General features: G+C 47.9%; 1 protein-coding gene across 1 annotated transcript in view; it reads right to left on the reverse strand.

Moving 5' to 3' along the window:
- TMPRSS3 (transmembrane serine protease 3) overlaps positions 1 to 18,858 on the reverse strand; it is a 32,177-nt gene extending 13,319 nt beyond the window's left edge. Inside the window, exons 1-8 of the mRNA XM_023587180.3 lie at positions 18,770 to 18,858; positions 17,322 to 17,466; positions 13,787 to 13,897; positions 12,804 to 12,920; positions 12,225 to 12,348; positions 8,248 to 8,373; positions 6,834 to 6,877; positions 5,919 to 6,084 (exon numbers count right to left, since the gene is read on the reverse strand). Coding sequence (XP_023442948.1) covers positions 5,919 to 6,084; positions 6,834 to 6,877; positions 8,248 to 8,373; positions 12,225 to 12,348; positions 12,804 to 12,920; positions 13,787 to 13,897; positions 17,322 to 17,466; positions 18,770 to 18,787 — 851 coding nt within the window. The 5' untranslated portion in view covers positions 18,788 to 18,858. The remainder of the gene's footprint in view (positions 1 to 5,918; positions 6,085 to 6,833; positions 6,878 to 8,247; positions 8,374 to 12,224; positions 12,349 to 12,803; positions 12,921 to 13,786; positions 13,898 to 17,321; positions 17,467 to 18,769) is intronic.
- Positions 18,859 to 26,548: the final 7,690 nt, after the last annotated feature.

Here is a 26,548-nt window from a genome sequence, read left to right on the forward strand (position 1 = left end):
GAAGGGAAGGGAAGGGAAGGGAAGGGGAGGGGAGGGGAGGGGAGGGGAGGGGAGGGGAGGGGAGGGGAGGGGAGGAGAGGGGAGGGGAGGGGAGGGAAGGGAAGGGAGGCTAATCTCACTCAAACTCTTCCAAAAAAATTGAACAGGGAGGAATGCTACCGAACTCATTCTATGAAGCTAACTAACACCACCCTAATGCCAAAACCAGATTAAGATACTATGAAAAAAGAGAAGACCAATTTGTCTAATAAATATTGATACAAAATCCTCAACAATATACTTGCTAACTGAATCCAAAAGCACATTAAAAAAATTGCATACCACAATCAAGTAGGTTTTATACCAGCTATGCAAAGGTGGTTCAACGTAAGAAAGTCAATCAGTATAATAGACCATGTTAATAAATCAATGAAGAAAAATTACATGATCATCTCAATTGATGCAGAAAAGAGATTTGACAAACACAACATCCTTCCTTGATAAAAACTTTCTGAAAGGAATAGATGGAAATTTTTTCCAATATGATAAAATGCATATATGAAAAACCCACAGCTAATATTGCACTCTGTGGTGAAAGACTGAAAGTTTTCTTGCTAAGATCAGGAACAAGACAAGGATGCCTACTGTCTCCACTGTTATCAATATTCTGCTAGAAATTCTCGCTAGAACAATTAGGCAAGAAAAAGAAATAAAAGTTACCAAAATAGGAAAGGAAAAAGTAAAACCTTCACTATTGACTGATGATATTATCCTGTTCTTAGAAAATCCCCCCAAATCCACAACAAAACTACTAGAACTAATAGATAATGTCATCAAAGTAGTGGGATTTAAGATTAATATGCAAAAATCAATAGCATTTCTACACACTACTAATGGACAATCTGAGCAGGAAGTCAGGGGAAAAAATCCATTTATAACAACAAATTAAAGAATTAAATATTTAAGAATAAACTTAACCAAGACCTGTATTCAGAAAACTATAAAGCATTGTTAAAAGAAACCAAAGAAGACCTAAATAAATAGAAGGACCTTCCATGTTCATGGGTTGGAAGACTAAACATCATTAAGATGTCAATTCTATCCCAACTGACCTACAAATTTAAGGCAATCCCAATAAAAATTCCAACAGCTGTCTTTGTAGAATTGGAAAAGTCAGTTATCAAATTTATTCAGAAGGGTAAGGACCCTCGAATAACCAAAAACGTTTTTTAAAAAGAATAACAAAGTTCGAGGACTCTTACTTCCCAACTTTAAAGGATATTACTTAGTTACAGTGGTAAAAATGGTATGGCATAAAGATAGACAGATTGAGCAATTGAAAGAAATTGAGAACTCACATCTAGACCCTCACATCTAGCCTAGTCAGGTGATTCTTGACAAGGGCTGTCAAGCCCTGCGTCAGAAGAGCCTATTCAGCAAACGGTGCTGGGAAAACAGGATATTCATATCCAAAAGAAAGAAAGAGGGGCCCTATCTCACGACATATACAAAAATTAACTCAAAATGAATAAAGGACCCAAATATAAAAACTAGAACCATAAAACTCCTAAAAGAAAATTGTAGGGAAATACCTTCAAGATCTTCTGGTAGGTGGTGGTTTCTTGTACTGCACACTCAAAGCATGAGCAATGAAAGAGAAGAATAGATCAATAGGACTTGCTCAAAATTAAACATTTTGTGTTTCAAAAGATTTTATTAAGGGAAGCAGATGTGGCTCAAGGGATTTGGCTTCCACCTACCATATGGGAGGACCCAGCTTAGATCCCTGGGGCCTCCTGGTAAAAAAATAAACAAAAAAGTGCCTGCATGAGTGCCTGCCCAGCAAATCGAGTGTCTGCAAGGTGAGCCAGTGCCCGTGCAAGTAAGTCATGCAGCAAGATGATGACACAACAAAAGAGAGACGAAGGGGAGAGTCAAGGTGAAGTGTAGCAGAGACCAGGAACTGAGGTGGTACAAGTGACAGGGAACCTCTCTCCACATCAGAGGTCTCCAGGATTGAATCCCAGTGAATCCTAGAGGAGAAAGATGAGAAGAGAAGACAAAAAGAGAAATAGATACAAAAAATCACACAGTGAGTTGATGCAGAGAACAAAAACGGCAGGGCTAGGGGGAGGGAGGTGGAGAAAAAGATTTTATTAAGAAGGTTAAAAGACAGCCTATTCAATGGAAGAAAATCTATGGAAACCACATATTTGACAAGGGTTTGATTTTCCGTATTGTATAAAGAGATCACACAACTCAATGGCAAAAAGACAAGCAACCCAATTTAAAAATGGGCAAAAGATTTGAATGGACATTTTTTCAAAGAGAAAATACAAAGGCCAAAAAGTACATGAAATACATTCAACATCACTCGCTTTTAGCTATTAGGGAAATGCAGATCAAAACTACAATGAGATAGTGAAGGAACACGCGGGTAACTGAGCCTGGACTCCTAGGCAGAGAGTCACCCAACAGGGTAAGAGAGTTTTCAACCAATAGAATTCATTGCTTTAATTAATACTCAGTCAATCAGCATCTCCCAATTAGGATACACTACTTATGTAATATGCTAATTTGGTTTTCAAATCCTAACCAATGCCCTTGCTCAAAACCAGTGATTGACCAATCAGAACATTGCAACTAGGGCTCCACCCCCAGGGGCGGTCACCCAGCTAGACTATATCAAGAGCAGCTCTGAAGCCCTGAGTGCATATTCCATCTTTGCCCCAGCCAGAGGAACATCGAGCTGTGAAAGCCAAGCCAAGCTGAACCCCGAGCTGCAAGCCGAGCTGTAACACCGAGTCAAGCCACCCAACCAAACTGTGACAATGAACATCAAGCTGTGAGAGGCGACACCAAGCTGAGAATGCCGAGCCAAGCTGGGACAATGAACATCGAATGCCAAGCCAAGCTGCAAAGCCAACCAACCACTTCCACCACTGCCTCAGCCAGGCTTGTGCCTTGGCCCAGGTTGAGCTGTAAAACCAAAGGAGCTTCCACAGGCACCTCCGTCAGGATTGGGCCTTGGCCCAGGTTGAGCTGTAGCACTGAAGGCACTTCCACCGGTGCCTCAGTCCAGGCCGGTGCCTCGGCCAGGCCTGTGCCTCAGCTACGCTTGTGCAGCCACGCCAGGGGGTGTTTCCATCATTGCCCTGACCAGGTTTGCGTTCAGTACTGAGCTGTGATTAAATGAAGTTTGATTGTGCTGAGGTGGTGTTTCTTCATTCTGAATTCCATCCAAACCAGAGAATAAAGGCGGCAACAAGAGACAGTTCATGCCTGACGGAATGGCCATTATAAACGAAACAGAAAATTACAAGTGCTGGAGAGGATGTGGAGAATTAGGAACCTCCCTCCCTCTTCGTGGGAATGCAGAATGGTGTAGCCTCTGTGTAAGTCAGTTTGGTGGTTCCTCAGGAAGCTGAATATAGAACTGCCCTTTGATCCAGCAAACCTCCTACCAGGAATATAGTTGGAAGAACTGAAAGCAAGGACATGAACAGATATCTATACACCAATATTCATAGCGACACTTTTATAATCGCTAAAAGATGGAAACACCCTAAGTGCCTGTCAACCAATGAATGGATAAAGAAAACGTAGTATATACATGCAATGGAATACTCTTCAGCTATAAGAAGAAATGAACTGGGGAAGCACCTGACAATATGGAGAGACTTTGAGGATATTATGTTGAGTGAAATAAGCAAGACACAAAAGAGCAAATATTGTATGGTATCACTGAAAATGAATTAAATATGATGAATAAACTTACAGAGTTGAACTACAGAGTATAGGTTAGTAGGAGACAGAATGTGGGTAGAGAATGGGGAGCTGATGCTGAATGTATGTAGATTATTTAATAAGGTCAATTGTATATATGTGGTAATGGATTAGTTGATGATAGCACATTATAATGAGTATTACAAATACTGCAGGTTTATAAATATGATTGTGGCTAAAAGATGGTCTAGGGAGGTTAACATTAAAAAAAAAAAGGGAAGCGGACTTGGCCCAGTGGTTAGGGCGTCCACCTACCACATGGGAGGTCCGCAGTTCAAACCCCGGGCCTCCTTGACCCGTGTGGAGCTGGCCCATGCGCAGTGCTGATGCGCGCAAGCAGTGCCCTGCCATGCAGGGGTGTTCCGCGTACGGGAGCCCCACGCACAAGGAGTGCGCCCCATAAGGAGAGCCGCCCAGCGTGAAAGAAAATGCAGCCTGCCCAAGAATGGTGCTGCACACACGGAGAGCTGACACAACAAGATGATGCAACAAAAAGAAACACAGATTCCAGTGCTGCTGATAAGGATAGAAGTGGTCACAGAAGAACACGCAGCAAATGAACACAGAGAGCAGACAACTGGGGGGTGGGCAGTAAGGGGAAAAATAAATAAAAAATAAATCTTTGAAAAAAAAGAAAGAAAGCTAGAGGATAATCTAGGGACTATATTAACAGTGATTTTCGTGATAGATGAGGTTTATGGTTAATAATATAAACACAAGGTGTTATGCATATGGTGATTCATGGGAAATACAATTAATGTAACTTATAGTCTATAGTTAGCAGTAATATTGTAATATTTTTATAGCTGAGGGTAAAGAAGGTACTGTATTAATGCTAAAAGGTAACAAAAGAATATGGGGTTTGGCTTTATGAGGTATGAGTATGACTAAGCATCTTTCCCTTCATTTTCTTCATTAACAAGCATAGCTTGGTCGTGTCATTGAACCAATCTGTGCTCATTTATGTATCTCTCTGAACACTGGAGAAATAGTTGAGTTTGTTTTTAGGATTAAATGAGATAAGTATGCCAGACAGAATTTTTTAGAGTAAGGCATCCATAATATGTTAAGCCGCCTTTTGTTTGTTACTTTATTTTTGAAATTGAAATAAAGTTTACTTAAAAAAAAAAAAAACCTTATCAGAGAAGTGGTTCCAAATATTTTCTCCTAGTCTGTTGGTTGTCATGCTTTTTTATCCATTCTGAAAAACCTCTGCCTTTTGACTAGACAGTTTAATCCATTTATATTTAAAATAATTGGTCTTTGTGAGACATACTTTTTTTTGACCCTCAATGATTCCATTAATGCATACGTCCAAATTTATTACAACTTTTTTGGGGGGGATTGTACCATTTGAGTCCCTTCTTGTTTCTTTCTGTATATATTTTTCAGATTTCTTTTTGTCATTACTTTGGGTTCTGTAGAACAGGACCAGGGACCCACAACTGGAGCACTGGCTGGCTCTCCACTGTGCCAGAGAGGGGTGAGGAAGGGGCCATTAAGGATGCCATGTGCTTCTCCTACCATTTTAAAACTGGATTTTCCTGGCTTGGCATTTATCCAGTTACTGCAGACCTTTAGCTATGTTCCAGAGTTTTGATGGAGATGGCTCTGCCAGTTTTTTCTGCTTGTCCAAAGAGTCTCTGGGGCAACAGCCTGCTGGAGCATCTACCTCCACCATCTTGGTGGACCAAAAGCCTACCCACTGAAGTTGGAAGACCTTTCTGTGGTTTTCTTGTACCCCGAGCTCCCAAGAGAGACTGCTTTAAGGAAACTCAATGTTGCCTCCCCTCCCCCACCCCATACACTCTTTTGCCCTCACTCTACTCCACCCTGTCTGTCACCTGACTGTAACTTTGCCTATTGTAATTAGCTACACAGGAAGACTGAGGCTCTTTTACTTCGGTGGTTTGCCTCCTGCAAGAGAGCTTCCTTCCTCCTCTCTCACCTTTTCTGTAAGAGCTGCAGGTCTAAAAACCGTAAGTGAGCTCAAGGTCGCCAGCCACGCCCATCCCATGGTGCTGGCCCAGATGCACGGGGAGGTGGCAGTGGGCTCCCCGCTCATGAGATCTGTAATGACTTTGTTTGTTTCCCCGCTTTCTGGACCTGCTCTCCGTCCCACCCTGACCCATACCACGAGGTCGGACACTCACTCGTAAACGCAGTGCGCGGCCGTGACGACCCACAGGGGCGTGATGACGGAGCCCCCGCACAGGTGGTAGCCCTGGAACTGGAGGCTGACCTGCCAAGGCCACTGCGTGAGGGACGACACGTTCCCTCCAACGATGCGGGACATGTAGCCCATTCTCTGACCGCAGGCTGCAGGGGGAGAACGGGGGCACGGGGGGTCATCTGGAAGACTTTTCTGGGGGAAAGCGGGGTCCCCACCACAGTCCTGCTCCCCCATCCCCCAGCCTGGCAGCCGCCCTCACAGGACGAGTAGTGTGCAGAGGGGACAGAGTGGAGGGGGCAGGATGGGGAAAGGTTCCAGAGAGGGACAGCGTCACGGGACTCGGGGGACGGACACCTGATGGACCAGCAAGGTGGGTGGGCTGCTAGAGGGGAAGCCGTGAGAAGAGCAGTCAGAGTAAAGAGCCTCCCTGGTGTGCCTGAGGGTTTGGGCCATGCCCCTTCTCCCTAACGCCTGTGTCCCTGGGGTGGCTACAGCAGGCACAGGGGTCTCAGGCCACTGTGGGAGCCAGGCGCATCTCCCTGACTTCTCTGGACCCAGCCCCTGCCCAGTGTGGGTCCTCTCCACGGGGAGCAAGGGGTGCCTGCCGCGGGGCCTGGGGGGCTGAGCAGCCTCTGCGGACTTTTCCAGGGCGGGAAGGGAAAGTGAAGACTCTAAGGAGAGGCAGGATTCGTGGACTTGCTCCCGCAGTCACGGGTTGCTGCCTCCCACCCCCGACAGGTGGGACCTGCTGAGACCCTAGACCAGGTGGCAGGGCACAGAGTTCCCATGTGGCCCTGGGGTGGAAATCAGAGTGGTCCGTGGAGGGGAAGAGGGGAGGGGGAGAGGAGTCTGCCGGCCAGAGCCTGCTGCCCCTGATTCTCCACGAAACTCTTACCTATGCACTGCAAGGAAATCACCCGACCTGAAGCACATCCCTCCCTAAAGCGGGAAAGAGAAGAGGCTTAGTGAGCAATACCCTAGGCCCGTGAACTTGGCTTTTTTTTTTTGTTACTTAATTTTGGGATAAAAGAAAATAAACTCTATTGTGCTCTTGATTGTAGAGTGCATTTTAGCCATTTTTTAAACGTGAGCTGTAGCATGAGGGCACACAATCGATTTTGAAGCGCTCGATTCACAGCAGAGTACTGCTTATGGGATGGGCTGCTGAGTATTTCCAAGTGTTACAGAAGTGATAGTAAAAGGTGTGTAACGCGCTCTATCATGTAAACACCTAGGGGTGTCACTCGGATGTCGGTTTTACCCTGGTGTTGTGTGTCCCGGCCTGGGGACGCAGAGTGCCCTGATGGACCGCGGGACTCTCCTGGCAGGAAGTCCCGCCAGCTGGGCTGCCCGCGGCTGAGGAGACGGCCCCCATTCCCGCCGCGTGGCCGGGGCACTGCTCTTCTAATGAAGGCAACGGGACCCCCGGCCTCTAAGACGTGGCCTGCCTTGAAAGCCCCTGCCTGGTCATGCAAGAGGAAGCTCGTGTCACCAGACAGAGGTTTGGGGACCCCAGAGGTGGACTGTCCCCTATGGACTGGCAGCTTCTTAGTTACAGGATGGACAGACTGAAATGCCTGTTGTCTCCAGAGCAGAGAACACATCTGGAGCCTGGCACAGAGATTCAGAACACCGCACGCCTCCCCTGGGCAGGACAGGTGACTCCTCAGGCACGTTATTTGTCATCTGAGGCACCTGTTTTTACCTTCCCCACAAACTGTTAGGAGAAACTCTAAAACAAATCACGGCTATTAATGTACTTTGTCAACAAAGAAGGATATGTTTTTCTCTCTTTCTTTTCCCTTCCTTCCTCCCCTTCTTTCTTCCTTCCCTTCTCCCTTCCTCCCCCTTCCTTCCTTCCTCCCCCCTCCCTCCCTCCTTTCCTTCCTTCCTCCCTTCTTCCTTCCTTCCTTCCCTCCCTCCCTCGCTCCTCTCCATTCTTTCCTTCCTTCCTCCCCTTCTCCCTTCCTTCCCTCCCTCCTTCCCTCCCTCCTTCCCTTCCTCCTTCTTTCCTTAAGCATATATGCAATGCCTAGTAGGTTGCAGGCCCAGTACTACCTGTATTATGTGCTTGTCATGATTTCTCTTTCACTGTTTCACCTCCTTTCTCTGCTGGGCCATGATCCTCTGCGTTGGGGGTTAGCTCCCTGCACCCCCGGTCTGGTGTTCCTGCCCCCTCTAGCCCAGGAGCTGAGCCCCCACACTTGCACTTTGTGCCTCTCGGGGCCCCGTGGAGCCAGGCACAGCTTTATGGATGCAGTGGGTGGCCTGAGAGCAGGGCAGAGCACGGCCGCCCCGCGCAGGCTTACCTCACATACACGGAATGGTGCAGCGCTGTCACCTTGTCGTCCGGCAAGAGGTGATTGATGGAGGCGAAGTCCTCCTGGAACTGCTCTTCCAGCAGGCTCACGCTGAGCTCGTCTGAGCGCACATAGCTGCGGGCACATTGGAAACAGGTTGTTGTGTGCGTCTACTCTGTGCCGGGAGTCAACCTGCAAGCAAGTCCCAACGTCACAGGGACCGCTGAGCCTCGTCAACTGCAGTCGTTACACTCCATAAAGTTGCTGCTAACACCGAGTTGTTGGTGACACTGAACCTCTGCTCCTGGAGGAAACACGTGGCGAGGTCCCTTGCGCCCCTGTTCATAGCATCTCCTTCAACCGATCAGTGCATAACCTTGTTTTATGTGTATTTCTGTTAAAGACACTTCATTTAATACATATTGTTGGTTCATTAAAGTTGAACTCTTCAGCCAAGAGCACCATAACTCCTGCCTGAACGAAGCTTATTCAACACATCAAGTTTCTCTGCCAGGCACGTCACAGCCTTCCTGTGCTCAGGAATGCTGGACAGCACTTCAGCACTACACTTGGGAGCCATTTTAAATGGCAGAATCACCAAGAAAAGCACAAAAATGGGGGAGAAATCCAAGGTACTAAATATATCACACAAAGGACAGGCTTTCACAGTTTGAGAGCTGAAGTCAGAGGGTTTCACCTTGCTTGACCTCACCTGGGAACATAAATATTGGGTGACTCAAGTTTTTTTCACTGTTTCATGCATGTCCGTAAATGAGCAAAAAAGTGCTGTGAGAATTCACTTTGGGGATACAAGGAAACATTAGCAAGTAGATGCGTTTGCAAATACAGACTCTGTGAATAACGTGGGTTGACTGTATTGTTCTGGGGAACATAATATTGTCTCTAAACTGTCGGTGGCTCCTTTTGCCAGTAAATCAAAGTTCATGCACTTTAGCAAGACATCCCAGACCCTGAGCAGTCTTTGCCAATGGGCCCTGCCCGTGCCCCGTGGGCTCCAACCTCAAGAGGAAAGACCACTTCCTGACCAAAGTAGTTGGATGAGTTCCATCCTGACCCTGACATCTGGGCTGACCTTTGTTTGGCCTGGAGCAAGTCCCAGAGGGAGCTGGGCACAGATCTATGGGGGCGTTTTAGGTGGGCACCAAAAATGGGAATGCCAAACCCCCTGGTAACCATGGTGGGGGAGAAAGAGGGGCTTCCCCAGTCTGCCAGAGTTGGCCTGGTTTCCCGTGGGCAGGGAGAGGACCAGGTGGCACCAGGACAAGTAAATGTTCAAAGCATCAGAGAGCAGGCCCTGGAGAACAATGGTAGAGGAGGGCAATGTTTAAAATCACGTATGGACAAACAGAAGGCAGTGAGGAAAGAGCCATTTTTTTCTTTTCTCCATGGAAAGAACAAAACATAAAGCACCTGGCTTGCTTTCCTCACTAACCCAGGAGCTTATCAAACAGGACGACTTCAGATTGTTATACACGCTTTGGGGAACGCATACGTGGAATGCAAAGTAAAGTCAACATTGAGTTTTGAGGAAAATGCAATCCGGGTAGTAGCCAACACTCCAGCCACTCCCAGGTATTGCTCAGCTCGCTGATAGGGCACGTGCTGGCGTGAAAGAGCCAACTGTTAATGCGATGGACAGATCCTGATGCGGTGGGCAGGGTGGCAGGTGGGGGGCGTGATATGCAAAGAGACCTTGAAGGGTGGAACTGGGACCCACTGATCGGCCAAGTCTCAAGTGGTACAACAACAGCCATCCCCACCACCTCGCCCGGGGCGTTCCTACACGCCAGCCTCACTCCGACACTGCCTCAGCTCTCTCATGGTTCACAACACCCCTTTAAAGCAGATGCTATTATTCTCTGTGTCTTCTAAGGGAAGAAACTGAGGCACAGGTTACTGAACTTCTCTGAGTGTGCACTGAGATTTTAACCCCAGGCCCTCCAGCTCCACAGTCCACCTTTTCTTTGGTCACAGATATCTGACACGGGATACAGGAGAGCAGAGACGATTCAAGAAGGATTTTAAAGAGAGAAGTGGGAAGAAAAACAAACAAACAAAAATACAGAAGTAAATCTAGGCTAGGGAAGAAAAGGGCAAGTTCATAGCAAGGAAAAGAAGCAATGCTTAGGTCGCAGGCTGGAGGGACGCCTTCCCAGACTTCCTCTTAGGGGGAACATTTTGGGGTAGGTAAGAATAGTTTACTAATGGCCTGGGGGGAAGAGGGCCCTGAGGGCTTCCCAGCTACGAGGTGGTCCCTAACTCCTGCCCAGGCAGGGGGTGCACCCATGGTTCTGTTGTGGGGGAGGGGAAGGGGTTGAGCTGTGCAGTTCTACAAAATAGAGAGGCCTTGGGAGCCAGGAAAGTGGGGGGTGCACTCGGGGGTTGGGGGAAGGAGGGAGAAGGGAAGGAAATCTGGAGGAAGAGGCACAGCAGGGAACAGCAGGCCAGGGCCACCAGCTGATAGTCCCAGTGGTGGGTGTGCTTGGCGGGCGCTCCCTCCTTGTTATTGGGGGAGGAAATCCTATGTACCCAGGAAGGTATCTGTGTGAGGGATTTTTGTTTTTGTCACTAAAGTTGAAAGGTAGCTGATTTTTGAATCTGGTGGACAAGGAGTAGGAATGAGGCAGAGCTCACGAATCCAGGACATTTTGGGTTTCACTGGTTTTGGAGAAAGGGAGATGAAAACAGGATGCACCACATCTGAAAAGCAAAATTCCATGGAGGTTCTGAGCAGTGTGGCTTGAGGAACCCCTTTTCCTTGGAAAAGGAAAAGTTCTCGGAACTCGCTCAGTTCCCGAGATGAGTGTGGGAACTCCAGGAGCCTGCCCGCTTTCAGCTCCGAGCACCGAGAGCAGCAGGGGTGAGGGTGGAGCTGTGGGCACCCGGGGAAGTGTGGTCGTTATAGGGAGTCTAAAGCGGGGGTCGGGCAGAGGAGGCCTGCACAGGGCAGGAAGGTGTTTCCCCAGCACTGCAAGTCATGTAGCCAACACCAAAACCTCAGCAGTGACAATTCCATTGCAGCCGTCATTTCTTCTCCATGTTGCTAAATAACTGTCTTGAATGGCTGTTTTCTTTACATTGCCAAGTTTTAAATAGCAGTTCTTTGGGGTTCACTGGGAAATGTGCATGGAGGTAGATACAACCTCCAAGAAGCAGCCGGGATGTCCCAGAAGCTGCTGTCTAAGCTATAGAGTGAGGTGCTGGTGGCTTATTTCTCAGCTCCCAAGCCCTTGGTTGAACATTTGCATCTAGAGTCCTGCCTGCCCCCAGCACCCCCAAACGTCCTCTCCTGCAAGACCTGGGGCAGGTCTTCTGGTCCTTGGTTTTCTCACCTGTAAACTGAAGACGATAACTGACCCCGGAGTAGTCGTAGATTGAGCGGGGCAGTGGGTTCGAGCCCCTGCTAAGGGCTTGGGGCAGTCTGATATAATTGATGAATTCCAAAAAGAAGTACTGGATTATGCTTGCAATCTGATCTGTACCTGGGCATGACTGAGTTATGACGAGGGTGTTGGTGGGTGGGTGGGGACTCACAGATAAAAGGCATGGCAGAGGATAGAGTTGAGGGTTTCTGATGTTGGAGTTTGATGCTGAAGCCTTAAGCTGGAGCCGCAGGAAGTAAGCTCCCAGAGGAAAGAGAAGCCAGCCCCAGGAAGGGAGGAACCCTGAGCCCAGAGAAAAGCAAGCCCCAGGAACGAACGTAGGCATCCGGGAAGCCCTCGCCCTCGCCGACGTCGGCAGCCATCTTGCTCCAAATAGACTTTGGGGAGGGAAGTAACTTCTGCTTATGGCCTGGTATCTCTAAGCTCCTACCCCAAATAAATACCCTTTATAAAAACGAGCCAATTTCTGGCATTTTGCGTCAGCGCCCCTCTGGCTGGCTGAGACAGGGCTCAGCTGAGGGGAAGCGCGCCGCCTCGGCCCGCCTCGTGCTGGCTTCCCCTCCGCGGCGCTCCTGCGGTTACCTGGGGAAGCCCAGCTGCGCGCAGGCGACGCTGGCGTGGTGCGCCTTCCAGTCGTCCGAGCACACGGTCCTCCAGGCGGCAGCCGTGAACACCTGCAGCACGGCCTTCTGCCCGCTCAGCCGCACTGGCCGGCAAACGCGAGGAAAGGCCGTGAGCGGCCGGGGGAGCCCCGAGGCCCTGGGCCTCACCCTGCGGCCTCGCACGCCCTGACGCCCTTAACCTTGACAGCAATGCTCATTCCGTGAGTTACTCCTGCCCCGGCATCCCCCGAGGGCCAGCTCACACCCTCCAGCTCACACCCTCCAGCTCACACCCTCCAGCTCACACCCTCCATCCCGGCAAACGGGACCTGCTCCCGGCCCACGGCGGCCTCCCCTGGTGGCTGGTGTAGGTGCCCAGCGGGACGTTCGCCCGGCTGCCCTCCCCGATGGCCCGGCCCAGGAGCCCCGGGGGCAAACGCCCACTGAGCATCAGCCGGGGCCCTAGCGACCCTGGCCGGTAGCCGCTTCCCAGAAGTGAAAGGCCAGGGGGCGGCGCAGCTGCCGCGCCCGCTCCTGCCGGGCCAGCGCCTGCCATTACCGCATCGGAACTCGTCCTCCCCGTCTTTGCAGTCGGAGACCCCGTCGCAGCGCGCCGCCAGCTCAATGCACTTGAAGGATGACCGGCACCTGTACTTTCCCGAGCAGTCGAAGTGGACTGGGGGGCGAGGGGAGAAGACAGGCGGTGGAAGGGCTCGCTCAGCGTGCGCCGCGGCCGGGGGGCGGCCGTCCCCTGCCTGCCGCGGGGCCTGCGCTGGCCCATGAATAATGGAGCCTGTATTGAAATCGCACTCCTCTCAACCCAGTTTCTGTGCTGAGCTCCAGGAGTGGGGCGCTGAGTCTCACTGTGTCTCCCCGGGTGACTGGCCTGGAAGCCACAACCCTAGCTGAATTTAGACTCCGGAGGGCTCACGGTCAAGAGAGAAACTGCAGGAGCGTGGGCTGACCAGCTGAGCACGGTGCCCTGGTGGAGGGCTGCCGGGCCGCCCCGTCCACCCACCATTTCCTCTTACTCGGTGAAAATTCAGGAATGAACCGTGGACCACGCCACCGAGCGAGTGGCAAACTAAACTGACCTGGGACTCAAAAGAGAGAATGAGAAATTGTTGCCCTTGAGAGATTCTCCAAGTGACCCACTTTCCCCCAAGCTGCATGTACCTCATTTTAAAAATAGCTGGCGTGTTTAGCATGGCATGAATGGGCCCCTTTGTCCTCTGCACCGGGGCCCACACCCCGCCTTCTCGCCTGCGGGGTTCTATTTCATCAGCTGCCTTTGGATGTTTCTAACCGGGCAGGTTCCTCAGTGACGAGGGACTTAGCGTGGCCAAGAGCCCTCCCGGGCCCCAGGCAGGTTTTACATTCCTGCCGGCAAATGACCCTCGAGGTCAGCACACTGAAAGGACGCTGGCCTCCAGGAACTAAGGCTGAGAGGTGGCAACATGCCACGGTGGGGGAGGGAGCTCTTGAAAGGTGAAAAGCTTCAAGTGAGCATTGGAGACCAACCAAGGAGAGATTTCTACTCACAGCCCAGACCGATGGCCAAGGCTAATATCAGGGCGATGATGCCGATGATGATGATGGGAAAGAACTTTAACGGCAGCAGCGACAGGATCTGCGCAGCAACTGCATCCGCATCTGAGAACCAACGAGAGAGGAGAGGGCAGAAAGCCTAGAACAGCCACTTCAATGAAGGAAACTTAAAATGCAGCTGAACGCTCCCCCCTCCCTCTATACAGAGGTCGGCCCCCAAAGAAGGCTGCCTTAATTCGAGAAAGGACAGCCTACTAAGGGGGCACCCTCTTTCCTGGGAAGATCAGCCCCACCCTCTTCAACTGATGGCCTGGGTTAGGGGGTGGGAAGATCAGCCCCAACTCCCAATGGTGACAGATAAGCCCTGGATGGGGTAATTCCAGGTAGAGGGGAAACTGGGATCTCTGAGGGGGTCAAAAGAAAGAACTGTTGGGAGACAGTTCTCCATAGTTCTCTGCTCCCATGCCTTGCCTTTCTTCCAGACCATCTCTTCAAGGACATGAGTAAAGCAGACAGCCTCAGGACATATCGATGACATCTCCAGAGCAAGGGGCAGCTTGTTCACTGTCCAGTTGAAGCAACACAGTGCCTCCCTCCAGGGCAAACATTATGCAGATTGGTTGCAGCCCATTATACGAGATGAACATTTCCTTTGCTCTGGATTCTTCAGCTCTAATGCAAACCCACTGCATGTGCAGTGTACACCTGGGCCACTTTGTGTCACCTCTGTGGTACTTGGGGGGCAAGGAGAATTGAGCTGAACATGAGAGCTCAGGCTGCCTGCTTCGCTGTGAGTAATTAAGTCTATCATCTCTGACCCAGGAATCTCGTGTCTTTTGCCAGCATCCATGCAAATAGGGTAAAAACCTCAGCCCCTTCGCAGTTTTTGCCCAAAGAACCGGGAGAACTTGGTGGAAAAGAAGAATTAAAGAGCATTAAGAAATGCAAAAAGTATAAACATCTCTGGGCAACCAGAAGAATTTCCGCGAACACCCTTTACTCTCAGCGACCACAGGGCATTTCACAAAAATCATCTCATGAGTCCTGGTGATACATCTATACCATAGTTGCCTTCATTAAAAATTAGGAAGTTTGGGGTCCAGAAAAGGGAGAAAAGCCTTCTGAGTCACACAGTTACTCAGACTCTTTCTTCTCCTAGTCTTGGAGATAATGAGCTGACAGGTCACACACAGAAGACCCAAAAAGGTCTCTCATTGCCTGTTTTTAGGACTCACAACCTGGCCGTAAAGAGAATGACATACAACAGTTGATATCATTCGGGGATGCTTAAAAAATGGAATTTGAAAACAAAAGTGGTAAAATGAGGTAGAATGGGAGGAAAGGGAGAAAAGAACAAGTAGAACGTAAAAGGCAAGAGGGGCAAGAGAAGAGAAGGGAGGCATGGAAGCACAGGCAGTGCCCTTCATGAACGTGGCAAGCGACATGACGTGGCAGGACATGCCCAGTGGTTTGTTCATAGCTACATTCTTGGACTTAGGACAGTGACAGGGACTCAGTCATCTCCATAAATAGTTGTTGAATGAATGAATGATCAAAGAATGAATGATATCACAACAACAAAGGTTGCTTTAAGGCAGGGTCATAGGTGTAAACAAATGTCTAGTACAAGGACACAGAGCAGAGACATTTTTAATATTGGTGCACTGGAAAGAGCTTACATGCCCAACAACAGGACTGGTGAATGAATGAATGGTATACCCATACCGTGGAATGGTATAGAAAAGGGATCAGGGAGTAAATAGTTTACATTTTGCAAGCCTCATGGTCTCTGCAGTGACTGCTCATCTCTGCCATTATGGTGTCAAAGCAGCCATGTACAATATTTGTTGAAGTAGGTATGGCTGTGTTCCAATAAAATTTTATTTACAAAAACAGGTGGTAAGCCAGTTTGGGCCCAAGGACCATAGTTTTCCAACTTCTGAAGAATATTCAAAACCATGGAAAGATGAACATGATAAGGTTAAGTAAAAAAGAAAAAGAATTTCACAATAGTATAAATGATCTATCTCTTGCCCAAAAGGAAATATAGAGAGATAGGGAGGAAGTCAAGAAACCCAATAATAAAGTATTACTAGGATTATCTCTAAGTAATGGTGCAATTGTGTGTCATTTTAAAAACCTTTTCAATTAACTGTGTTTTCTTAATTTCTATAATGAACAACACATTGTTGCATACTTTTCCACTTCCAGAAATCTAATTGTAAAGAAACAATTAGAAGCAACTTACACATACCGTTGACTGCTAATGTGCTTTCTTTCATTTACAGGCTATGTGTCTCTACCAGATTGAGCTGCCACTCGTCCAAGTCTGAATTTGTTCTACTATCAAAATATGTATGATGCTATTGTGTCAACTCGGCCAAGTAATTGTACTCAGTTGTTTGGTCAAGCAAGCACTGGGCTAACAGTAATACAAGGGCATTTATGGACTTTAGTCACCATTGACTTTACTGCAGTGATAAATCATAGCTGGTTACAATCACATCAATCAAGGAGACTGCTATTATCAGCGAGTGATGCTTAACCCAATCAGTTGAATCCCTTAAAAGGGAAAGTGATTCCAGCATTGAGAGAATTTCCCAGCTTGTCTTTGGACAGCCAACGTCTCCCAGACCTCATCAAGGACCTTCACTGGACTTTCCCTGGAGCTCCTGGCTGCAGCTGCCTGTGGAACCTGGACTTGTGCATCCCCATGGCTGCGTGAGAGACTCTGATAAATCTCTTACTATCGACAGATAGCCCTCGTTGATTCTGTCTCCCTAGAGAACCCTGACTAATACAATATGCAAGATGCATGATTCATTGACTGCAATGGGATTTCTCTTACAAGTCAAGTGATTGTAGGGTATTTTTTTCCTTCAATTATATTTCTGCTATATTTTACTTGCATTTTAAGCAGATTGCTTTTTCACTTACTAAAACCTGCTCTTCCTCCTGCCCACACTCTCCACTCCCCCACATCAATTGCCCAGATGGCTTAGAAGCCATCAAATTAGGGTAGCACCCGCCTCGCCATAGCCCCCGTGGTGCCCCTGCCTTCAGCCCAGGCGCTCAGTACTCCTGGCTGTCCCATAGGTTCCTGCCAAAAAGATCCCAGTTGCGCAGGCTTTTGGAAGCAGTTGTGACTTATTTACAAGACCAACTTTCGCTTGGATTTTAACCCAGGCATCTAATACCTTTGGTGACATCCAGCTTATTTTAAATTTCTGGAAGAGACAATTGCTGGCTATTGGGGGCAATTATGAAGTCTTAGTTTCTGAAGACCTCAACCAGAGTGGAAAAACCCCAATCTCCCGGGACTTGACACTGCTTCACCAGCTGAATGAAATGACCCCTCTCGAGCGCCCCTTCTCTCTGGGAGTCTGTAAAGCTCAGGAAATGCCTGCATCCTGGCTTGTGGGTCTGGGAACACCTGGGGGATATTTCCCCGATAGTGCCACCGGCCGTGTTCATTACCGAGCTAGGAGAGGCTGGCAGAAGGCAGAGCGGACCACCTGGTTCCACCTACCTGGTGCAACAGGGCTTATTTTCAAATCGTCAAGGCCAAACAGCGACCGGAAGGAGAAGGGGGTTTCGGAGGCAGGTGGCTCATTTTCCCCCATGGTGACTATCTCAGGACCTCTGAGATGCGGTTCCACCTCCACGTCCACCTCCTGAGCCACAGAGAAACAAAGAGAATTTTCTTCCCTATGAGAGTTCTCCCATCAGATGAATCTTTATCATATTTTAAATCTTAGAAATTTGACCACCCACTTAAAGCACATTCAGTATCGATTGATCAAGGTATTTGTCTAGTGAGAACGCATTTTTCCCTGAGCCACGGCAGCTTACAGAGCTTTCCGAGTTTACAAAGTACTGCCCTGAACTTAATTCCACTAAAATAACAACTTTTCCATTGTTGGTTCAACCACCCTTAAAATCCGTTGGATAGCACATCTTTAGAGATATGCCATTTTACCATTTAGAAGCTGCATGATGATTTTTAAGAAGAAACATGCTTTTCAAAGCACTTTCCAGCTCTTTTCGTGATTGTCCACTGCCTGTCCCACATACACTCGAGTTTTTGCCCGCGTACGTGGTACGCCGGCCGTCCACGCGAGAAGGGTTTATACTCACATACTGTCCGCTCCCGGAGAATGCTCATAGCACCGGGGAAAGGTGTGCTCGGCCCCGGGGTTAGCAGTTTCCCACAAACACAGCCCTTCTGGCTCACACGGGGATGACCTAATTCAGGATGAAAGTATCCCCTCCCCACCTGGCGAGGTGAGACGCGCTGGGACCGCCACCTCACGCCACCGCCGCAGTGAGGCTCTGTTTCCCGCGAGACAACACCATGGAAAGCGCCGCCCAAGAGGCCGGTGGCCTTTCACAGGTGTCCCCGGGGACTGGGAAAGGGGCGGAGGCAGGATTCTCCCCACTAAATTCCAATCCACCTGCCCGGGACGAGGCATGGGTTCTCCGAGAACTAAGCGCTGAAACCCACAGGCTCCTGGTTAGATCAAAGCAGATACTTGGGTCATCCATTTTCATTTCCTCTCCGGTCACGCTGGTTGAGTCGTTTGAACTTCAAAACGGAACTAGTAAGCCATTTAAAAACAACTCTGCCCTTATACTGCCTGACTTGGTCCTAGCAACATCTAAGCAAGGGCTGGGTGCTAACAAGTCTTGTTTCATTTCCACAGTGAGAGCGCTTTCAAGCGTCCCCTGGGCAGGAAATTCTCAATCGGCCATTTTCGACTTTGGTCCTTGTGGCTCTTGTTGCTTACTCAGCATCTGGCAAAGTGTGTAGTTTCACTTGATAAAAAGATTAAGCACCAATGGTAAAAACGCTTTCTGAAACATCAAGGCTGAGCCGGACGGTCCCCTCCCTCAGGGCCATAGGTGGCGGGTTGGCGTCGCCAGGTCGAGAAGCCGTCGTGGAGAACGACCTTCTCTCCCCACGCCCGCCGTACTCACCATTTCTGGAGCTGCCATCCTTAAAAGCAGAAATGATTTCCTTTTTCATCATAAAAATAAGAGCGATGGTAAGCAGGCCGCCAACAAGTGAGTCCAACGGAGGAATATTTCACCAGGTCGCTCAGCCTTGTCGGCTCAACCGTTGGGGCTCATGGCTTCTTGCGGCACTGTGCGTAACCCGACCCGGTGGGGGCTATCAGGTGGCAGCCGGTGTGGGGCAGCCCAGCCCAGGGAGGGGAAAATGCCACTTCCCTTTAATTAGTAAGTGAGATAACCAACCTTTCCAGAAACTCCCATAGGAGAGTGGTTGGAACACAGGTCCTCCTTTTATTTTAAAGCCCACGAGAGGCCTGGCCAAGCAGCTGCAGGAGGGGCAGGGGATGCTCTGGGGGGGGGGGCTCTGCCCCTTCACGGGACTGGGCTTCCACGTTGAGACCTGCAGCCACCCTGCTCGGACAGGGGACCCAGAGCGGTCGTTGTGGCCGGGACACTCTGAAGGACTCCTCGGTCCATTCTGCAGGGGCCTCCCCACACAATTACACGGAGGATGTGTTTTCAGGAAAGAACGAACCCCCGGCGCCGTGTCTTTGGAAAGCCGGGCACGCGTGGGGAAGAGCCCGCGGTGAAACGTGCACGCGTGTCCTCAGCAGATACTCGCGGAGCTGGGCCGCGTGCTGGGCATCTGGACGCAGGAAAGCTCTGGGCGTGCACGCGGGACCTCAGAAGGTGACAGTGCAATGAGGAATCATGTAGGGGAGCTGTCGGGAGTAACGGGGGGTGGGGGTGAAGGGCGGTCCCAGGAGGACGGCACACGTTGCGGGGGTTGCTCTGAGCAGAGAGTCCCTAAAGGCCCAGAGGAGAGCGCCAAGCTGGGGTGTCCGAGGAACCCGAGAAGGCCCGGGGGGCAGGAAGACTGTGAAAGAGGGCGAGAGGTGGAGGCGACGTCCGAGAGGCCTCTGGGGCAGGTGGAGGGGGTGGGGGCCGCCGTGACGACACGGGTTTGGTTTCAGTGGGGTGCAAAGCTGCGGAGGGCCCGAGAAGGGCAAGCACGTGTGCAGTGGTAGGGGCAATGGGGGGCACCCAGCGCTGGCGGGAGGCTGCTGTAAAACCTGGGCCGTGGGGTTGGGGCTTGGAGCAGGTGCTCGTGGTGCAGGTGGAGAGAACCGCCTGGACTGGGGCTTGAGTATGAGGGTAGAGTCAGCAGGATCTGCTGATAACAGCCAGACACATATTCAGGGAGGAGTCCTTTAATTCCGATGTGTTTTCCTACCTCGCAGCACCTGCCCACGCACCTGACAATGTCTTCACAATGTAAGGCCACATAGGAAAGCCAGGTCACCTGCCAGCTCACTCCTGCCTCCGATACATCTTCTCTAACCACTGTCTCCAGTCACTGGACATTTGCTTAAAGACGGCCAGAGGAGATTTAGAGCCTACGTCTTCCCCTCTCTGCTTCCGCACGTGTCTCCAGGTGCCGGGATCACCCTTGATGGGCATCTACGGGCGAGTGTCCTTCACGAGCGCCAGCGGTGCCCGGCGCAGGACGAGATGTGAGTTCACGGTAACTGAAGAGATGGCAGGTGGCCACAAACGTCATGAGGTCACGGCAGCAGTCCTCTTAAGTATTGGTCAACGGTCCAGCCAGTTTGCCGGGGCAGTTGGGAGAGGACCCAGAGGGAGACTGGACTTTCGCAGCCAGAAAGTGGTGTCTCAGGGCCCTGAGTGTCAAAGCACTTCTACCCAACACAAAATGAGACTTTAAGGGAAGAGAGAAAGGTACTCAGGGCTGGCGCCTGGAACTCTTTAAGCCAGGGCCCCGAGCTCTCTTGGAGAGGGGTCTGCGGACCAGCAGCCCACCCCAGAGCTGCCTCAGGGCTCCGAGGCACTGCGTAGCCATCTGCCTGCAGCTTGGGGTACGGCACGTTCTGCGCCTCCAGGAGGCCCCGCTAGTAAGCGAAGGGAGACGCAGCAGCAGCTGTCAGCAGGGAAGTCTTCTCTCCATGGGGCTTGGAGGGTAAGTTTTCAAGTTGTGAGAAAGGGGTCAGGCTAGGCAGGGCAATTGCTGGCTGCCACAAATAAGACATTTTTTCCTTCAAGATGAGTAAAATGTTTTATTTTGTAATATTTGTAAACATAAATATGACTGCTGAAAAAGAGTGTATTACTTAGAAGAGAAAAAGATATTTTAGTAGAGGCCGTATTTCAGAACCAAAATCTTCCCCCCCACCCCCCTCTGGGAACAGGCTTTGTCTATTTCCTGACTTTCGAATTAAATGTGTATCTTGTGATTAAGAAATTATTTTATCGTTTGAATTCCCCAAACAAAGAGAACATTATAAAAAATATAATAAACTTGTGGCAAGCATCTATTTAAAGGTGGAATGTTGAAACCTTTTCCTCTGAGACGGAGGACAAGACAAGGAAGGTCCCTGTTACCACATCTACTCCACATTTATTTGAGGTCTTAGTGCACTGGGCAGAAAAGAAAGTAAAAGGGGGGGGGGGAGGGGAGGAAAAGGAGGGGAGAGGAAGAAAGAGAAAGAGAGAGCTTAAGGAAGAAAAGGCATATGGACTGGTAAGGGAAAATAAAACTCTCTTTATTCCCATACAAAATTATTTTAGTACATGGAGTACCTTAAAAATGCTAAAGATAAATTATTATAATTAATTAGTTGGATGTAAGATCAATATAAAATAATATTAACTCAGTATTATTTTTATTTACCAGCAACAAAGAGCTTGAGCATGAAATTTTCAAATGATATAATTTACAATGGCATCAAAAATTATCAAATGCCTAAAAATAATCTAATAAATATTGCAAGACCTCTAACCAGAAAATTATGAAACAGAATTGAAAAAATAAAAAAGAAGACCTGACATCTGTTTGTCAGGAAATTTGACAAATTAGATAAAATGGATAAGCACACTGAAAAGCATTATTTTTCATTTTAAAAACAATTTATTGAAGTCTATCATTCATACATGAACCTACATAAACAAGGTGTATAGTAGAAGTTGTGAGCTTACAAAACAAACATGCACAACATTATACAGGGCTCCCCTACCTCACCCACCACAGGCAAAAAGCAATTTTAAAAACATATACCAGAAGAAATCTCCAATATCTATTAGAGAAATTAAATCCATAATTAAAACCTTCCCAACAAGGGAAATTCTAGGCCCAGGTGACTTCTCCAAGGAGTCTTTTTATTTTATTTTATTTTTTTTTAAGATTTATTTACTTATTTATTCCTCTCCTCTTCTACCCCACCCCCACCCCGGTTGTCTGCTCTCTGTGTCTATTTGCTGCGTCTTCTTTGTCCACTTCTGTTGTTGGCAGCGGCAAGGGACTCTGTGATTCTTTTTGTTGTGTCAGCTCTTTGTGTATGCGGCTCCATTCCTGGGCAGGCTGCACTTTCTTTCACGCTGGGCGGGCTCTCCTTACGGGGCACACTCCTTGCGTGTGGGGCTCCCCTACGCGGGGGACACCCCTGCATGGCACAGCACTCCTTGCGTGCATCAGCACTCCTCACGCGCCAGCTCCACACGGGTCAAGGAGGCCCGGGGTTTGAGCCATGGACCTTCCATGTGGTAGACGGATGCCGTAACCACTGGGCCAAGTCCTCCGCCATCCAAGAAGTCTTTTTAACCATATGAGGAAGAAATTATATCAATCTTACAAAAACTCAGGAACTGGGAAAGAGGAAATTGTTGCCCACTCATTTCACCAGGCCGGAATAACCCGGGCCCTGGCAGTGGACAGTCTTCCTGGTTCAACTGGACTGAGCAGGCTCCCGGGGTAGGGGATTTCAGTGCTAACCCCAGGATATTCCAAGATAATCAGGGCGAGTTGGTCACTCTGATGATACCAAAACCTGACAAGGACACTCAAGAAAGGAAAATAGCAGGCCAAGCAATCTTACAAGCATGGGTGCCATTTACAAAGTATTAACAAATTAAATTCAGCGATATATATAAAGGACACTATATTATCATGAAGGGGAGTTATCCAAAGAAAACAATGTTGATTTAGCATTCAGAAATTAGTATAATTTACCTCACTCACTGAATAAAAGGAGTGGGAGGAAGAGATATGATGTGGGGGCGTTTTCGGGACTTGGAGTTGTCCTGGGTGGTGCTGCGGGGACAGTTACCAGACACTGTATGTCCTCCCATGGCCCACTGGGTGGAATGTGGGAGAGCGTGGGCTATGATGTGGACCATTGACCATGAGGTGCAGCGGTGCTCAGAGATGTATTCACCAAGTGTAATGAATGTCTCATGATGATGGAGGAGGTTGTGGTTATGGGGGGAGGAGAAGGGTGAGGGGGGTGGGGGACATATGGGGACCTCATATTTTTTTAATGTAACATTAAAAAAATTAAGACAAAAAAACTAAAAAAAAAAGAAAAATAATATGATCATTTCAATAAATGCAGATAAAGCATTTAATATAATCCAATCTCTATCAGTGAACTTTTAAAAACACCTCAGCAACCTAGGAATATAAAGTGATTTATTTAACCTAATAAAGAGTATCTACCCTCAAAAGTCACTTCCATTCAACATGGTACTGGGGATCTTAAAATAGTATATCAAGAAGAGGAAATGAAGCTTATGTAAAGATTAGAAGGGAAGAGAGAAAACTGTCATTATTTGAAGAAGACATAATTGTGTGCATAAAAAATCTAAAACAATCTATAAAATATTAGAATAAGTTAATTTAGCAAGACATTGGATGTGAAGAAAATATATTTAAAAATTGGTTATATTTCTATTCATGGGCAATTACCAATTGGAAAGAAATTATTTGAAAATACCATTTACGATAGCATCAAAACATGCAACACTCCGGAATAAATTTAATGACAAGTGCTGCAGGACACTGAAAACTATAAAACATTACTAAGAAAATTTTAAAGTTCAAAATAAATAGATATATCATATTCATGGAATGGAAGGCTTAATAGAGTGAAAATGACAAATATCCCCAAATTGATCTATATATTCAACATAATCCCAAACAAATTCCTAGCAGGCTTTGGTGGGTAGAAATTGACCTACTGCTTCTTATTGTCCTTAGTACCCCTTCCATTTCTTTTTTTAATTTATTTTAGTGAGGTTAAATTTATGTACAATAGGATGCACCCATTTCAAGTGTTTGGTTCAGTCAGGCTTGAAAAAATATATATAGCTACATAATCACTACCAAACGAGGAGAGACCGTTTCCATCATCCACAAAATCTCCCTCGTGCCCTAGTTTTGGACAAGCACTGGTTGGTTTCTGTCACTATAGGTTAGTTTAGATATATATAAACATTTAAATAAACTGTTGCATGTTGTGGCATGAATCAGCATGCCTTCTAAGTATTGTTCCCGTGATGGAATTTACCAAAATTCACCAATTGATGGGCATTTGGATATTTCCAGTTTCAGACTGTTATGAATCAGACCCTCCCGAGGACTCACATTTTCATTTCTCTTTGTTAAATACCTGAATGCAACTGCTAGGTAAAATGGTAAATATTGTTTGACTTTAAAAGAAACTGCCCCACTTGGTCTCCAAAGGGGTTGGACAATTTTGCACTCCCACCAACAACGTATGAGAGTTCCAATTATTCCACAGTCTTGTCTAAACCTGGTACTGTTAGTCTTTTCAAGTTTAGCTCTTCTAGTGAGTATTTTGTGGTATCACATTGAGGTTTTAATTTACATTTCCGTGATGACTAGTGATGTGGAGCATCGTTTTGTTTCCTCCCTGGCCACTCACGTAGCTTTCTTTGTCAAATATCCATGTAGGTCTTTTGCCCATTTTGAAATTGGGCTGTTTTTCTTCTTATATTCCGGATACAAGTCCTTTGTTAGATAAATGGATGGTGATTATTTTCTCCCAGTCTGTGGCAAGCCATTTTATTTTCCTTATTGTGTCTTTTAAAGAGCAGAAAGTTTTAAATTTTGATGAAGTCCAATTTAACAAAATTTTCTTTTGTGGTTCAGGCTTTTTATGTTGTAGGAAAACTTCACAAGCTCCAGCAAAGCAAAGATTTTTCTCCTAGGTTTTCTTTTAGAAGTTTTATCGTTTTAGCTTTCACTTTTAGGTCTATCATACATTTTGAGCTTGTTTTGCATATGATATGAGATAAGTACTGAGGTTCATTTTTTTCACATTAACATGCAGTTTTTCCAGCACCATTTATTGAAAGACACTTTCACCCACCGAATTCCTTTGGCCCCTTGTTGAAAATCAGTTGGTCATATATGCATGGGGTTTTCTGCACTCTCCAATACCCTGCTATGGCAACTTGATTTTCAGATTTACATGATTTAGAAGAGGCCAACCTTGAAGACAAAATCAGAAGGTTTGACAGTATAATAATAAGGCAGTGTATTGTGGGCACAAAAATGGACAAACCAGACATGGGCCTGTGACAGCATCCAGAGGCAGATAGCTAGTATACAGCCATCTGATTTACAGTAACGTCCTTAAAGACCAAAGGTCTTGTCAATGGTTAGCTTTTAGGAAAACAAATGAAACTCTACATCCACCTGACGCCACACACAGAATTCATTCAAATGGATAGAGAGCTAAACATGAATGGCAAGCGTAAAAAAGTACGTGGGAGGAAGCACGGGAGGAAATCTTCACCAACGTGGAATCAACCCATTTCTTGAACAGGATACAGAAAGCTCTTACTATAAAAGAAAAGATTGATAACTTAAATTTCAATCAATTTAAAAACTTTTTTTCATCCAAAGACATTACTAAGAGAATAAAAAGGCAAACAGTAGCCTGGAAAAAGATATCACCCACAAATGCATGCAATGAAAGTCTTGACCCCAGAGTTCCCAAAAAAGTGACAAAGAAAAGCAAACAACTTCATGGAAAAAGGAAGAAATTGGAGCAGTCACCTCCCCAAAGAGGATATTCAAGCGACCAATAAATGTGTGAAATGGGGCACAATATCAGAAGAACGCAAATTAAAATCACAGCGAAATACCCCCACATGCCCAGCAGAGTGGCTTAAATTAAAAAGGCTGACCCACGCCCAGTGTGGACAAGGGCGTGGAACAGCCAGACTCGCGCCCACTACCAGCAAGGGGGAAACCGGTACAACCACTCTGCAAAACTCCTTGGCGGTTTCTACTAAACCTGCGCGTGCCTTAGTGCCCAGCAATTGAGATTCTAGATTGACACAGAAATGCGAGCTCTGGGCGCTGAAAGACACACAAAATAACGCTCATGGCAGCCACAATACTAGAGGCAAACGGACTGGAAAACACCCAGGTGGACACCAACAGAGAAACGGACAAATAAATGCTCAGCTCCTCCAGTGGAACGCACCGCAGTGGCAGTGAGCTGCCCGTGGCTGCAGCAATGTAGGTGACTCCTGCAGTCATGCTTTTGGGCCAGAGAGCAGACACGAAGGAGAACCTGCCAACTCCGTGGCTCTATTCACACAAGGTTTAAAAGAGGTGACAGTCCCGTACAAGGAGCCACAGCGGTCCTCTCTGCAGAGGAGAGAGCAGATGACCAGGAGGCTGGGCATGGGAAGCAGGGGTGCTTCGGGGCGGCCTGGCGAGGTTCCGGAGCAGGTCCCCAAGCTCAGCCTCTGGCACCGGGGACCGCCCCGGGCACTGCAGGATGTGCGGCAGCTTCCCTGACCTTGACCTCCTACACGTCAAGGGCACCCCTCCCCCAACCTGACGAACTTGTCTCCAGACCCGAAACCACTGTCCCCTGGGGAGACTGTTTCATGGCTTGTCCTGAGGCTATT

Source organism: Dasypus novemcinctus, chromosome 4 (assembly GCF_030445035.2).
Source record: "Dasypus novemcinctus isolate mDasNov1 chromosome 4, mDasNov1.1.hap2, whole genome shotgun sequence".
Lineage (NCBI taxonomy): Eukaryota > Metazoa > Chordata > Mammalia > Cingulata > Dasypodidae > Dasypus > Dasypus novemcinctus.